This window comes from Apus apus, chromosome 4 (genome assembly GCF_020740795.1).
Source record: "Apus apus isolate bApuApu2 chromosome 4, bApuApu2.pri.cur, whole genome shotgun sequence".
Lineage (NCBI taxonomy): Eukaryota > Metazoa > Chordata > Aves > Apodiformes > Apodidae > Apus > Apus apus.
The window spans coordinates 18,517,783-18,535,001 of record NC_067285.1 but is presented as its reverse complement, the minus strand read 5'-3'; the positions used below and the strand labels follow the sequence as shown (position 1 = coordinate 18,535,001).

General features: G+C 36.1%; 1 protein-coding gene across 4 annotated transcripts in view; it reads right to left on the bottom strand.

Moving 5' to 3' along the window:
- Positions 1-17,219, bottom strand: part of ERCC6 (ERCC excision repair 6, chromatin remodeling factor) — a 46,138-nt gene that overhangs the window by 2,574 nt on the left and 26,345 nt on the right. For all 4 annotated transcript variants that reach the window (XM_051618745.1, XM_051618744.1, XM_051618746.1 and 1 more), the window contains 12 exons: positions 11,675-11,845; positions 11,082-11,258; positions 9,613-9,729; positions 8,095-8,190; positions 6,924-7,142; positions 6,028-6,138; positions 5,496-5,615; positions 4,456-4,550; positions 2,443-2,588; positions 1,626-2,360; positions 811-1,012; positions 397-475 (listed from right to left, as the gene is read on the bottom strand). In XM_051618745.1, coding sequence (XP_051474705.1) covers positions 397-475; positions 811-1,012; positions 1,626-2,360; positions 2,443-2,588; positions 4,456-4,550; positions 5,496-5,615; positions 6,028-6,138; positions 6,924-7,142; positions 8,095-8,190; positions 9,613-9,729; positions 11,082-11,258; positions 11,675-11,845 — 2,268 coding nt within the window. The remainder of the gene's footprint in view (positions 1-396; positions 476-810; positions 1,013-1,625; positions 2,361-2,442; positions 2,589-4,455; positions 4,551-5,495; positions 5,616-6,027; positions 6,139-6,923; positions 7,143-8,094; positions 8,191-9,612; positions 9,730-11,081; positions 11,259-11,674; positions 11,846-17,219) is intronic.

Sequence of the window (17,219 nt, the reverse complement as noted above, 5' to 3'; positions counted from 1 at the left end):
AGAATCGGTTAAACAAAATCTGCTTGCTGTTTAGACTTCAGCAATAAACCTGAACATGCAGAAGCTAGGAATCTGAAATCCACAATAAAGAAGTATTATGTTCTGGTCTCAACCGTAGGATGTAGGAAGTGAAAGAAAAGCAAAGCATTACTGGTGTTGAGAAAGATAACCAGACCATGTTGGAATTTTTGACTGTTGTATCAAATGAGACTTTATCATGATGCTCTATCAAATACATGAGAAATCAAATTAATAGGTGACTAAAAATTCTAGAATTTCACATCATCATGTGACCAATGGGTATGAGACACATCTACAGTACAGATTTGTTGCATACATTAGAACATTTCACATACATCAACTATTAAAAGAGAAATGTTATTTTGCATCTCTTACCTTGCACTTCTTTGCAGGTGATGCACTAATGGAATGTGAAGAAAGCAGCATGGGGTTTCTTTTTTGACCAAACCGACTCCTAAAAGCCCACAAAAAGAATTAACTCCATAAAACATCCTTCTCAAAATGATTAGGACAGTTTTGCTGAAGACACTTTCTGGGTTTGCATTTTAGGGTTCTCAAGAGCCCTCTGCCAAATTCTTTCCCCTCTACTGTGCAACAATAATGCTTTCTTTGTAATTCAGAATGGACTTCCTAGGATTGTAATACACATTCATATCTTCATTAAAAATAAAACATGAAACTCAACTTTGATACATGTTACTGCACATATCAAGTGCAAAAAAAGATAAATCCTTAGCATCCTAAGGAGCTGTTCTGTTTTTGGAAAAGCAGTGTGAGAATTGAACTTACTTAATCGCTGATGGTGCACCTGAAAGACCACTCATGCCTGTCCAGGTTGGCACACCAGAAGCAGCTCCTAAACACCTCTGTCGAGAGACTTTTAAGGCTCTTAAGGCATCCTGTGCCACTCTGTTTGCTTCTGCTTCCACCAGCACATAATCTGCACTAGAAGCTTCCATAATGGCATCATGCTTCATAACACTGTGTACTCCTAAAAACAAGAAGATACAAGAAAAGGTGAAGGAGGACATCCATTAATTTACATGGCTATCTGTAAAATTAAATATTCACCATTTAAGTGAATGCCACTACCACATTTCCTCTTTCAGGTTGATTACATTCAGCACTTCAGCATAATAATTTCTAAGAGAAACCCGTTCTATCAGCTAGGCAATCAGTTTGACAGCAAACCACTTCTGGTGTGCTGATGAGATCATTATTCACAACAGACTCTGCAATTATGTGGGTAAATTGATCATTCCTATCGTTAGGGACAGGACAGACAGAAGTGAAATCCTTGTGCAAATGAAGGTTTGTTACATCCTTATTTACAGAATACACACTGTATTACTTCCATATCCAGAAGTGCTTCTGGAAGGTTACAGCTCTGTGAAACGTCTGTGCCAAGTTACTTAGCACATTCAGAACCAGAGCACTTCAATGATAACATTTTAATGTTTCACCATAGCAAGAGAATAAACACATTTTCTATTGTAGCTCTAACCATCAGAGTAGTTGAACTGTTCCTTCCCTCACCTGCTTAAGTTTTATATACCTCTGTTTAAATAGTCCAACACTGTTGGTGGCCAAATAACAACTGTTACCTGATTTTTTGAAAAGTTTCTCCAAGACGTAATCATCATTTTTTTTCGAGTCTTCCTCCTTCTCTTCACTGTTCTCCCTTCTGTATCGCTTTTGTTTCACTAGATGAGAAATGCGCTCTCCTTCAAATCTGGCATCTTTGTGATGTTTCTTCTTAGGCTTATCTTTGTGGCTCTCACGTGACAACATATTCACGCTGTGCTTTGTTTTTGAGGTACACTTATAATGATTACTATTTAACTGCCTATCTTCAGTTTTATCAGCCTGCTTTTCCCATGAGGCAGCTGCGCCACATGTAAAACTAAAATCTCCCTTGACGTTTACATTAGCTGCTCCATGTACTTCAGCAGCTGTAACAGTGTTCAGACATTTGGCATTCTCTGAAGATCTTGCATCATCTGGCAATGTCTGGGGCACAGATTTGTCAGCTCTTTCCAAGCTTTCCTCCTTGCTTTTATTCAATGAATTTATATTAGTATCAGCTTGTACATTATCATCTTTTGCAAAGCTATTTTGGTCAAAGTCTTCCAAATTTCCCTTGGTTTCCTCACTTGTCTCTATTGCTTTAGAAGAAGAATCTGTCATGTAGGCAGCTGAATAGGAATTGGATGACTTGCTGTACTTAGGTGAGCTGCCTTCTGTAAGATGGAGATCACCTTTAGAAGTGTTGTTATCAGGTGGCTTTTCCAGTTTCCGTTTCAGCTGGTGTTTTGAAACTTGAACATCTGAACCAGTACCTGAAGGATGAATGCAATTAGTATCCATTTATAAAACACTTCAAACATTTTTTCTATTAAACAAATAGAAAAAAAATTGTACCTGCAAAAATTGCACTCGTTTCTGTCCCCTGAGACACATCTGGGCTGCTCAGAGTAAAAAGTTCATAAAGGTCATTGGATTTGAAAAAGCGCCTCTGCTTAGGGTCTTTCAGCACTCTGTTTGTTAAAAACTGCTTGAAGATTTGTCTAAAAAAGGAAAAAAAAGTAACTTTGTGCATGAAACAACATCTAACAATGTTTAAGTACTGAATACAGTACTTTAACAGCAAACTGTATAAGCAAAAATGTTACCCTGCTGAACAATTAAGCAGTGGGAAGATGATGTTAGTTTCCAAAACACAATCTTGAGTTTGTAATTTTCAAACAGCCAACTAAATTGTTAAACACAGGGATATATTGTTTTGCAACAGCCCCATAACACAACAGGTAACCACCATCCTGAAGTGTCCTATGAGGCATCCCTTAACTAAGCAATAAATAACTTCACAGCTGTTTTTTTTTTTTTTTTTTTTTAATCCATTACAGTTGTAAAGCTTGCATATGTAACAATAAAACTATCATAAACCTCCTTGAAAGAAAAACAAGAACTTGTTAAAATGACAACATTTTAATGGTTCAACTGGCTGGAGGAACCAAAAGCAGCAAAGCAGCTCAGTCTGATGGTGGTGAATGGATGACAACCAGCCACCAGACTTGTTGAGGAGAAGGGAAAAGAAGAGCCCAACCACAGAAGACTGAGAGGAACAAATCTGGGGGAGAACTAGGCTCCAAAAAATCTACTATTGGTAAATCTACTTCTATGCTGCGTTTTTACTACATAGCTGTTGACTGCAAGTTCCAGACACATTTTCCTGTACAAAAACACATCCCTTAACAGAGCTGGAAATCAGTTCTCAGGAAGTGCTTTTACCATGGTTTTGGTGCCACTGGCATTAAGCACCAAATTTTTTAAATCTAATTTGCAAAAAACTAAGTTTAAACATAGGGTGCAGCTACTATACTGCATCCATCAGAAGACTGTTTAGTTTTTCAGAATTAACTGAGCTTCATATCTTCCTGCAAGGATGATCATCTATTTGCAGGGAAAAAAACACATGCAAAGTGAAAGACAACTTTAGCTTAAACTTCAAAGTCTGTGGCACTGTTCTGGAAATAAATTTATTTCTGATGGCTGTCCTGACCCTTAGAGCCCACTTCCTTGATGTGGTCAGTGTTGTTCAAACAGAAGCATGCCAAAGGGACAAAAGCCAAGCACCAGCAGATGCTGTGTCTATGTGGTAAAAGAAATTTTAAAAGGCACTCAATAAGTGTTGGTATTTCATTATTTAGAGCTTTTCATTCATCTGTACTTTCAAAGTTCTAAAGAGTAATGCCTAGAGAGAGAATTCCCCTGTTACATTAATTTGGGATTCACGTGAATGAAGCTAACTACTGAGAAAACGGAATGATTTAATTGATTTCAAAATACAAGCACTTTAAAGCTTTAGCTACATTTTGGAATAAATAACATGAATATGCCTTGTGGTTCTTGGGATTTAATCCTCTCACTTTGGAATGACTTGGAAATAAATTAAAATTGGGTTTGCAGAGTAGTAAATGGATGTATGTACCACATACATCTGTATATATCCTAAGGATAATATACAGAACTTCTTGATTTCAATTTACATTTCAGACTTGTTGAGTTTCACGGTCTTAGTAAGAGCCTCATTTTTTTTCCTGTCTGGACCTCATACTCTCTCATTTACAGTGAATTCTGGATGTGCTGGACACAGATGCTGGAACAGACTAATGGGGTATTACTGAGCCTGTGGATCTTGGAGCTGGAAAGGCAGCACAGCCCTGTAGCTGGGAGTGTAATATTAGAAGAAAGGCCACATCTCACCAGAAATTTTAGGAAGTTTTCCACGATGTGCCCATCATGACCAAAATTGGAGGTTTCAAGCCGTGTGTGCACATGCACAGGTATGTTCCTGTTACACTATCTCAGATTTGCTACAAACATTTTCTTGAGCATATGGCTGTATCCAAGGAAGCATTCTGACTGACTGACCTGTGGTATATCTTCTCTTCTATAGTACCTGCAGTGAGAAGCCTATACACAGTCACCTGCTTCTTTTGGCCTATTCTCCAAGCACGTTCCCGCGCCTGGAACAGAAAAGGTTTGGTTACTGGACATTTAACATAGAGTTCAATAAGTTACATGGCTGTGCTATTTCTTTAGCATTAGGACAACTAACTCAGCAGGAGAGAGGAACAGTTTTGAAAGTTTATGTATGTGCAAAGACAAGTCTACAACTGTATCCAGAAATCTATGCAAAAAATCAATTATATTAAAATCAGAACTCATATCTAGAATATGTCTTTTATATTGACTTATTCCAAAAGGGATCTATTTCATAATGCAGCTTGAACATACACACTTCCTTTGAACTTTTTTCTTGACTGAAAGCTTTACTACAAACATCTTGAACCATGTGCTAAAACAGAGCACTCTAGGTCAGACTACACACTTGCAGATCTCAGAGTTATACAGGATTTCCATGATTTTTTTTTTTTTTCCATATACTGTTAAAGGACCTGATATCCCAGAGTCTCATCACATTACAAAAAACCACTTTTTTAAGGTACTGGCTTAACATCTGTTTCTAAGGGCATAGCTACATATCATTATTTAGTGACAAAGCCAATTTAAGCAACACTTGTTCTCCTTTTCTTACCCTGTATTGCAACCATTGAGTCATGCCTGTTCAAGAGTTTGCACAGCTATACCCTCCCTTCAGCTACACAAAAAAATCCCAGGCCATTTCAACTGTTTGTTTGGCTACACTCTAAACGGAGTATGTGAATTGACAATATCGAAGAGCGGTAAGGTATAACAGCATAAAGGGGGTGTGGTGGGAACCACTTAAATTGGCTTTGCCACAAGAGTAATCATGATGTGAAACTGCACTCTAAGCAGCCATTGCTGGGAACAGCAACTTAGGGAAGGGCAACATAATGCTTTAACACTATTTGAGGCAATAAATGTCATTTCATCTTCAGTTTTATTTCAACTTAGCTGGTAAATGGAATGTTATGAACCAAACCCACCTGCGTGTCTGTACTGGGATTCCAGTCAGGATCATAAATAATAACTCTGTCAGCACCAGTCAAGTTAACTCCAATGCCACCAACACGAGTTGTCAGAAGAAAAATAAATATGGATTTGTCCTATAAAACAATAGAGAATTTACCAAAGCAGGAATTACCAAAGTCAAGATTTATTTATTTATTTATTTTTTATTTCCTGGATACTTCTATTACTGGCATTATTTGCAAAGATGCAAAGGAAGACAAGAGAAGGAATATATTTTTAACAAATAAAAGTGATCTAAATTTCATTTACTGTTAGCCAACAGAATTTCTTTTCCCCATCTGCAACTGTGCTTTCCTACCAGAAAATCCAGCTTAAGTGTGAAAGAAAATTACTTTTTCCCCACAAAGAAAGTGGTTTAATTTGACTGAACTCACTAGATTTGTGTCTAAAACCTGAAGCAGTATATTTTAAAACAAACCGAAAGAGAATGCAAGAAGTCTGCCATAATCACTAATAGGCAATAGTGTGTGGGATATGACATCTCACCTCATTATATCTTGTTATAAGGGGCTGTCTGGAAGCTATTGTTGTGGTTCCATCCATCCTGAGGTAGGAATAGTTTCTGTCTCTCACAAAGACTTCAAGTATCTGCAGCATCTGTTGTAAAAGAAAACCAGATGTGAAAACTAAGCAACCTGATCGAGTCATAAGGATTTCAGGTGCTAACTGCAGTGCCGAGCAAACAAACAAGATCACAGAATCATCCTGGTTGGAAAGAACCTTGAAGGTCATCAAGTCCAACTATACCTAGATCCAAGACGATGATCAAGAACTTGTGAATCTTAAATGAGCAGAAAATTAATGAATTTATGGAATTGGGGTGTGTGTTGGGGAAAGTAGCTTCCATTGCAGAATGCAAAAGTGGAGTGTTTGTGCTTGGTTTGGAAAGTCCAGAGCCATGGTTGCAAGACCAGGTGAATACTGCAGAATTCCAGGGAATCCACATAAGATAAGATTGTGAATACACAGGGAAAACAAATGAAGGTCACAGTGTGCTACTGATCCGAAGAACACAATTCTGGGAATTAGATGTGCATGTGAACTAATCAGAGTGAACTACTAATTTTATCCTGAAACTACACCATAGAGACAGTAAATACATCACCACTGCTTCAGCCTAGTATTATACGGATACAGCTCATACAAGCTTTGACCTGGTATATTGCATTTGGGCAAAATTTCCGTAACACTGTCATTCCAGTAAAGCTCACTGACACTGCGAACCGGTCTCCAAGGACATTAGTAATTTTGGTATTTTTGTCAATAAGATGTTAATTTTCTGAGAAGGACACTATAAAAGGTGGTTCTAATTACGTCTTGTTGGGATGCACACACACACTTTTTAGTTTTAGTAAAAAGTAAAATGAATTAGCTCATCTTACCTGTCTTGACTGAGTAAAAAACAATACTCTGTGACCTTGCTTGTGCCATATTTTCAGCAAGGATTCTACCACTATCATTTTTCCAGAACGTTTCCAATATCCAAACTGATCTACTTCCTCCACTTCAGTGTCTGGTACACCCTTCAAGATTCTGGGACCACCAGAGAAGAGGTCAGGGTGGTTGCAAATCTTTCTCAAAGCTACCAGTCCTGAGAAAATCTAAAGAATATGGGAGAAAAAAAAAATAATTATTGACTAATACTCGTGTCCATATGCGTTGTGGTTGAGAAAAATATATTAATTCAGTCACATTTCTTTTTAATAGTGGTTTGCTATTTAGAGAAGCCAATGGAAGCTAATACTGGTTTCATGGAAAGTCAAAAAAAGAAAATCAGTACAAGAGAAGGTCAGTGGAATTTTTCGTTGTTGTGAACCTGTTCTGGTGACAATGTTAATGTAATTCTGCAACCATTTCCCCATTAGTAAAAACTGTCTCTATTTTTAACTCAGTCAGATTTTTCCTATTCAAAATGAAGAATTCCAACCAAGTTTGTTACTTGAATTTACTGTGTTCCACCTTCCAATCCCCACCATGTTAGCAGATAACTTTAGACAGACCTTGAGTATACCCACCTGAATGCATGACAACAAAGAACAGATGAATAAACTTATCTGAACTTTATATATAAAGCTGAAAATTACCACTTTTGATGCCATATAGTAAGACAATGAAAAGGATGTTTGCAGTTTGCTCTGCCATACGTTAAGACTGTGAAATCATCAACTGTTGCACCACAAAGTTATCATACTAAACTACTCTCAGAACAAGTTACTTTTCCTTTGCTTCACTTTTTCAATCAGTTAAAAGTATATATACAGTTACCTACAGTAGGTCATCTAATAGGCCATAATTTGTTCCCAACATATATTGTGAAGCTCATTCCATTTCTACTTTTATCTGGTTATGCCACTGCACAGGGATCACTACCTCTACAAATTCTCATAAAACATTTATGCGATAAAAAAATTAAAAAAAATGCAGAAAAGCAGAACTGGGATCAGTGTGTTTGCTTTCCTTTCTGCTCAGTATCCTGCTAGAATAAAGCAAAGGTCACTCCATGCCTTTATCCATCAAACTCATTACATGCCATTAACCTTATTTAATGCCAACCTGCATTTCTCCATTGAGAATCTGGTAAACTTCTTTAGAGTTGATGAAATCTTGATAGACTTGACGCTGCTCTTCAGTCAAACGGCAAAAGAGAACCTACCAAAACAAACAAACTGCTCAAGCCCAACCTGTTAACTCCAAATACAGTAAATTCTGAAGTTTTACTATGTGCTACGATGAAGCTTCACAAACGTCTAACATTCTGAAATACTAAGCTAAAAGTTACTGTATAGGAATAATGAGAAATAAAAACCTTACAATTTTTAGAGAATGAACACAATAATTAAGATGGGTTTAATGAGTTTTTCTGCATTCTTTTCCAGTTATTTTTTCTCCTCAACTTGCTTTATTTTTTGAAGTGCTGCCATTTTCCAGTTTTAATGAGGTAACTGTGCAATGTTAGCATTCTCTCAAAGCTTTGTTTACAGGAATCACTTTCCACTATGTGTCTTATGTCCCTTATCACTTGCAAATTCTTAGTACTTCATGGGAAAACTAGGTTAGCAAATGCAAACTGTTCTGTCAGCATTTGAGTGTGAGCAAAAAATAATTTTTCAGATGGTCTGATGGGCTAAAATGGAACAAAAAAAACTTCCTTTCATCCTGCAAGGCACCCAATATTATGCCTTAAGTAAAACTTCTGTAGTAACCTTTGATTGACAAGAACAAAAAGAGATATTGTTAATTTGTTTATGACTGCATTCTTTAAATAGCCCAGAATCTTTAAATTATATAGAAATTCAAAATTTGAGTAAAGAAAAAATAATTAGACTACACAGCAGAAATTGAGTATGGCCTACTCATTTATTATGCAACTTTCATCACTGTCTTTCAAAGACTAGCACATCTACTTCTGTTTTAGAGGGAGGAAACAAGAAGGAAAAGAGCAAGGAGAGGACAGAAAAAGCCTGGAGAACTGAAACGTGAGTGGCAGAAGACTCCAATAATTACTACAGGTATTTGTAGGAATTTCAGTTGCGTAAGTAATACTTTCAACCTCTTCTACGTTGAATCAAAATGTTTCCTAAAAAATATCTCACCTCTTTGTTAGAGCAAAGAAGTTTCAAGGCTAGTATTTTGGAAATTTATTAGAATGTAGAGGCCTAGCTAGCTTGCAGTATGTAAAACCTACCATCAACTATTTCTCTACTATCTGCTGCCCAAATTAACCTTTTTACATCAGTTATAGTTACAGTTTACAGTGTTACAGTGTCCAAGAGTATGCACTATAGGAAATGCCCGCAGACAACTCATTTGTCTGCATCTGTAACCTAGGACAGGATTAGACAGGCCTGACTGCACTTCAGCTATCCTTTGTTTATTAGATGGGAGTGTACTTGCATAGACCCTGCAAGACAATGACCATTTAATACTCAGAAACAGGTGAAAAGAATAAGCAACTTGAAAGCTCTTAATCTTAAGTTAAAACAGCATTACCACAAATTATTTCCAAATGTCCATGAAATAATGATACAGGGGAGGAAGATGGCTCAGATCTAATAGTAAAGATAATCAAACCTGTTCATTTTTATCTGGAAGTGAAAGGCTCATTTTCACATCAGCCTTCATTCTTCGCAGCAAGTAGGGATTTATGGTGTCCCGTAACACACAGGCACATTTGTATGCAGTTTTTACCTGAAGAAGGAAGAAAAAACCCAACTTGTATTTTAGGTCTTGCTACTGATTTTTAGGAACAAGCAAAATTCCATGATTAGTAATAGGAAAATCCAAATGGCTTGGTTTATGATTTATGAGGATCTACAGTTACATATTCAATACACCATGAATTGCAATTAAAATTCTTGTTCGCAACAATAACATTGATGATGTAAGTCCTCCTCAGATACCACTAATTTATCTTTCCTCATTTAGTGGAATTTAAGAGACCAGAAACACAAGATTTCTTTTAGAAACCAGTCTAAGCAGCGAGTATAAGCTTGCACAGAGCCAAAACCCACAGGACAAATGGCTAATACATATACTGAAGATCAAAAAAGAAGCCTGCAGCAATGGTGGTTACTAGACAATAAGTGAAGATCAGTGCCCACTTGAGACTATTAAAAAATCAGTACAAGAAAATCCCCATGATCACAGAAACAAAAGGTCACTCTGGCCTTAAATGGAGCATATGGTTCTATAATGGGTAATGGATGTGTGAGATGGGTATTAACTGTACATAATGGCTAAAAATACCTTTGTTTCTCTTAAAGCAAACCAAAGAATATAATAAATTATTGATATTTAAAAAACCAAACTGTCCAGTTTAGTAAATTACTAGTCTTTAGACAAGGAAAATACTTAAATTCAAGTAGAAAAAACTTTAGAAATATACGCGGGCAAAACATTATAAAGAATATTTAAAAGCTTATTAGCATTTATATGAAACTTAGTCTGCAGATTCTTATGCAGATAATTTATCAGCTAATTTGAAAAATGTTTAAGTTGTCACAAATACTGAGAAACAGAACTACCAAGATTAATAGACATACTTATTCAAAATAATATTAAAAATATTTTTCGCTTTCAAACTTAAATAGTTTCTCTACTTTCAGACTTCTAATACCTATATTAGCTTTTAAAAATAAAAAGCATTTTTTTAGTTTGGATTTAAGGATTCCTCTGCGTAATTTGCCAAAGCTTGATATCAAAACCAGGAAACTTCTATTTAAATAGATAAAAATATGAGATAAGCCATCTCCCACCCCAACTTGCTTATCTTTATATCAGAGAATACTTCTAATGATTTAAACATTTAAATATAAGGGCTTCTGACAAGTAAACATTGTGTATAAGCTATATCCTTCTATAAATGAAACACACTCATTTAGTTTAACAGTCCTTTTCACATACATAGCAGTAAGATGCTGTTGCACATGCAACTCTTTTAGGTTAGTGTCTAGAACACACAATGTGAAGCACATTTAAAAGTCAGTTTTGGAACAACATAACAGTTTCCTCAAGCAAAATGGTAATTTTGATGCATTTACCTGGACAGGAGACGCGTTGGAATATCCTCCCATGGTTATTGGAACAGAAAATTGTTCCATGAACACAGGTAGCGTTCCCAGTTTCCCTGGGAATACAAAGTCAAAGAGGGACCAGAGCTCCTTTAGGTTATTTTGCATAGGGGAGCCAGAGAGGATGATTCGATGGGGTGTGCGGAACTATTGACAAAAAAAACACACAGGAAAAAAAAAAAAAAATTCATGGTTCATGATGTAGCCTGTCACCTGTCTCAGAGAATAAAATATATGGCTTCATATTTCTAAAAAATCCCAGCTTTCTGCAATATACTTTCCACAAACTGTAAGCAGCAAATGAACAGCAGCAATCTAACACTTATCCCCGATGGTATGTTACTAGGCAATTTAACATTTGATTTTTTTTCTCGCCTACTTCTGTAAATTTACTTCTGCAAATACATTTAAAATGTTAAGTTAAATTCAGGCCTTGTGATTTATGCTTTTATTCTTTAGTAATGGTCAAATGTTTATTTTAATGCTAAAGTAATACAGGCTATTGGACTTACGTACGTCCCCCCCCAGCCCTCAAAAGCTTTCATTTATTTTTTGTGAGGTACCTGCTTGCATGCAAGTGTCACTGCAGCATTTGGGTTTCGGATTTTGTGACCCTCATCCAGAATCACATAATGCCAGTCATATCTGTGGATGTTATCCTGCATCAGTCGAATGTATGAATAGGACGTAATTAAAATTCCATGGCATGAAGCAATTTCATGAATTAGTTTCACCTAAAAGCAGAAGGTGCGTGTTGTCAGTAATAGTAAGACAGAAAATGCAGACCTACTCAGCTACAGGTTTGCTGTCCAAAGAACATACAAAAAGTTTTGAAAAAGCAGATTTATAGTTTACTTTGCAAAGAAACTAAGTATAGGCAAAACTTTGATTATATGATTCTTAGTTCATGTGTAAGAGAACGAACCATTTGAATACTGTAGTATAACAGATTAGACTTTGACCTGAAGCCTGGCCAGAAAGAAAAAAGTGTTCTGTTTTGTTTTTAAAGGCAATATCTGAACAAACAAACATTAGATTTGATTAAAGTAACTGGTTTCTTCAAGTTCTCCTACATTCACCTCCTCAACCCAGCTTCGTGTACAGCATGGAAGATCTAGGATGTTAGAGGGAAATTAAAACAAGTGAAAAAACAAAAAACAGTCACAAAAACCTGCTTGGTTAATTCTAGACTCTGCTCAAACTTTCTCATTAGAAGGATTAATATATTTGCTATTAATTTTCAAATTTTGTGCTTCTTTTGTAAGCTAGGTCCTTTCCATCAGTTTTTACCTGCCTTTTTAGCTGTAAATTATGTGGGGCAGGGACAGTCTGTCACCTTCCACAGGATTCACAGTATGTGGGACTCATCTTGCATTTATCCTCTACATATTCATCTAAAAGTCTTAAACACAAGATGATGGGCTGGGAGGTGATTCTGGATGAATCAAACACACCCAGTGTAGAAGAAAAAAAAGTAGAACAAGGACACAATTTGCTTAAGGAAAGACAAAGCCCTTATTATGACAAATGCCTTTAAAAAAACCACAAACAAACAAACAAGCAAACAACCACAAACAAAAACCAACAGGGAAAAAAAATCCGTCTCAAAGACTCACATGGTGCTTAAGTCCATGATCTCTTATTGCAAAATTTCTTGCTCAAAGACATAGCTCAAGTTTCAAAAAAAAACCCAAAACAATTCTGCATTTAACTGTTCAAGGATTTCTACTTCCTGATTATCGTCTCCTGATAAAACCATGACACATTATGTTGACATCATGATTCTCAACAGAATATCTTGCCTTTAGAATAATTTGTATTACAGACAGTGTAGGATTTCTGGGCAGGGGTGGCATTCAAAGCTTAATTCTATCTGGTACATCACCCATAGTCTGCAATCATGTCCTAGAGTCTCAGCAATGGCTTATCATAGAATATTGTAGACATCTTTACCCAAACACTTAAGACAAATAATCTCAGGCGATTTCAAATTAAAAGCTTGTAAAATATGTAACCTCTCCTAGTTTTTGCAATTAATAGGGTATGTCTGCAATTAGCCTGACTTACAGAATGCTACACTGTTGTCATTAAAAGATGTTTCATGGAAGTGCTGCTGTTATTATGGAGGCTCCAGAGACCAATCCCTCCTAGAGGGCAAACAGTGGACTGGTAGAAAACAGCAGCCATAAATCACATTGTCAGGTAGCAGAGAGAACAGAAGTGAAACATAGGCACATGAAGGCCATTCACTGTAAACACCACAGCAGAATCCTAGTCAGGATTTACTGAACCTGTAATTAATTAAAGTTTCCTTCAAGCTAAATTTTTAATAAACAAGGATTTGTGCTGACAATGAAGAAATACAACACCACAATTTTATCAACTCACACCACAATACTTATTAACTCTAATTTTACTACACTGGGTACTTTCTCAGAGGTTGCCTTTGCTCTAGTTGTAGCTCTTGGAATAAATTTAAATATTTTAAAATACGATAAGAGATTTAAGATTAGATATACATTTTTGAAGCTGTGGCATTTCAGAATTTACACTATTTTATAATGTATTATTTAAGTCACAATTCTTGTTTGGTTAGATTAATGCATGTTTACATTTATTTTTTTCTCAGGAAATACACTTCAATGGAGACATTTCAGGGCATGTGCTGTTAAACAAAAAAAAACAAAACACAAAAAAACTCAGCTTAAGAGAGACAAATCCTACTAATGCCAGAAGATTACACAGCAGTCATCTAGCTTTGAAATTCTGAAGTCTAAGATGCTAATGAACAGTGGAACAATGCAAGTAGATTGAGTAATTCTGATCTTGTAGGTCTGTTCAGCCAAGTATTCCAGGCCTTAACAATTCAAGTACAGTATCTTCTCCTAACTTAGGGTGCTAAGTTGATTAAATTCCTTGTCTTCAATGGGACACATGCAACGTACAAAAACTGGGAGATTTTTGGCCAGCATCATTCCTTAAAGCTAAAACATTTATGATTTACTCTAAGGACACACATCTAAACAAATGCTTTTTTCCTGTTGGCACCTTGATGTAGCTACAAGTTTGTTTCTGAAGCTACAAATACAGAAACATTTTTTTTGACTGATGCTTACAGAAATAAGCTTTATCTTTTTTAGTATGAAGTAGCCTTTAAAAAATATTTAAAAGGACCTGAACTCTTCTATAATATTATATATTAAAAATGGTAATTTTCTTAAACAGAAATGCATATGTTAAGACTGAACCCAAAGAACTAGAATAGTGATAACTACAAAATTGTCTAAACATTCAAATACTTTTAAGGCAAGTGTGAACTTACAGAGTCTATCTATATCTAGTCACTTACACAACCATCTATCACTTATGAATCAAAAATGCATCCTTCAGCAGGCTTATCACTCTCACAACCAACCATTAAGTCCAGCGATCCATAAATTCAACCTATAAAACCTCTTTATTATTTCCCCACCCCCAACAAAACAATCTAAACGGCACCATGAAGAGGCTTCAAAAGAACACATTACAATGTTTAATAATGTAGAAGTTGCAATAAGTAGAGCTAAAGCACTTACTACATATTTAACAAGAATACTACTTCTTGTGGCTTGACACTAAGTTTACCTGAGTTTGGTCCTTAAATCAGAAATAGAGCCTTTGGCTAAAGTAGAGGTTCCACATGCAGGCATGCCAGTAACTGTAACCTCTGCAGCTTATTTTCTTTACATGTAGATTGTGTACTCTACAGTGAGGACAGAAAGTCTAACATATTCATTGTGCAATGTCATCTTCAAATAGATAATTCCACAGGTGCAAGCATCATGAACTGACAACTATTTTTGAGGGTTGCGTTGTATGTTCAGCATTTAATCAGAATACGGGAATGTAAAGTTACAGCTTTACAAATGGTACGTGATTGCCACCAGACAGAATTGTTCAGCTCAGTGATACCTGTTCTAAAGATCAAGACATTGAAAGTTCAGCCTTGATCTTAAAAAAATACAGCCTCCTTCCATATGCAATATGCTAAACCAAGATAACCAGCGTTCATTTTGCCTCTTACATTCTATGATGTACAAGTGCTCATGTGTGATCAGAAGTTTTGAAACAACAGGAAAAATTCTTTATACAGAAGGCTTTTTTCCTGCACTTACAGAGCTTTCCACCCCTTATCTTCTGTTCTATGCCATAAATTAGATAGTATTTATGACACACTACATTATATCTACTTTATTTTCTCTCATCCTTAGAGGTCTCAAAGCACTTGATATTTACAAGTCAGTTTAAGCTACATCAGATTTGAGTGTAAACCACAGTAGGAGGTTAATAGCATAAGACAACACCACAGGACACAGTCAGCCACAAATACTGTACCTCGTTCAAACTGACAGCTGACTTCACAGGGGAAGACTACTTAATTCTGTTTCTACTGCTTCCAACTTAAGCACATTTATCATCATAAAGGAACTAAATGATCTTTTGTGATCACAAGTAACACTAATAAAAATAAAGCAAGTTTTCCATTTCATCCAAATGCCTTAAACTAGCTCCAAGTTTTTGGAAACCTATGCAATTTGCTATTACGTCTTCCAACATCTAAAATACCAATATGTCTTCCCTTGCGGACTGCTGAAGGCCTTTAAACTATTAGTCATATTTCAAGGGGTGAAACTGGAACATTACACTTCTCTACCTTACTGCCAAAATTGTTTATCATTGTTCTTTTAGCACAGGAATGAAGAAGTCTCCCTTTTGAAGCACCACACATGCTGAAAACCTACACAAATACTAAAGCAGCAGAGATGCCTAATCTGGACACAGACTTATCTGAAAAAGGCTGACCAGATTTGCAGTCTATCTGGTGCTCACAATTCAGGCTGTTATTTTATACTATTATTGTGGAATATAGTAAAGTTGACTGCAAAGAAAATTCAAATGGACTGGGAAGAGAGAACATGCCAAGGTAATTACCAGTCAGCCTTTCACTTACCACACTGCTCAGAAAGAAGTGTCACTAATTGAAAAGACATGCAAGATGTTGCCTAGTATCAATTTATGATAAAACAGTAAAATAATCAGAACAGATGTCTTCTATACTCTTCTCTGTCAGCAAATACATCTGTGGGCAAGTCTAAAGAACTGAGAGACAGGAGCTTGCATTATTGTTTGGATAGCTTAGAAGATATAACAGAAATGCCTATTCATAAAAGCATATAATTTTACCAGTCCTGAAAGATTTAGTATTTGCCAATATTTCAGATTTCCTGACAATGTTACAGTAATAATTATGTAGATGCATCTCACTTAAAAGATCAACTTAAGTTTTATCAAATGAAACTTCAGCTGTTGTCTCTTTCCGCTAAGAAATACTGTCTTGCCTTATGGGACACCTGTCATTGCTTAAATATTTTCCTTCAAAATTATCCATCACTAGTTTTAAGATTAATCTTTTCTGTTCCTTAGAAATAATTTGTCTCTCTTTCACAGGCTGGTACAGAACAAGTTGCAACAGTGTGTTTTACCACAAACAATCTGCTGGCCAACTACTACAGGATAATGCATTCCTCAAAATCCATTAAGATCTTCACTGTCTGATGTCCAGTTAATTTGGGTGACAGTTATGTTCTTCCACCAGTCCAGAATATTCTAACCTCTGTTAGCCCAATCAGATAAAGACATTCAGTTCCTCAATCCTGTCTCCTTGCAAGTTAGCTGTCCAGAATAAAACGCTTTTCATTTATTTTGTGATAAACCCTGATGTACTAATAGAACAACAGGTGACTCCTGGAATTGTCAGTTTAATGCCAAACAGGTCTGTGCAACATTAAGATCACAGGTGCACCGCGGCTTGGCTTCTGGCCATGTAAATTTAATCTCAATAGAAGAACAAATGTATGTTCCTATACAGTCTTACCACAATTTTCTTATTTATTTCTTCAACTCATTTATACTTTATGTCTTATGCCAGAGCATAAGGGTAGAATGGTCTCTGGATGAATATTATAAAGTCAACATATGCAAAAACCAGTGTCCTGTAATGCCATAGGTTATCAGAAGATGGAATTGCCACAAGATCAGATCAGCACTAACGTATTCACAGAAAGAATG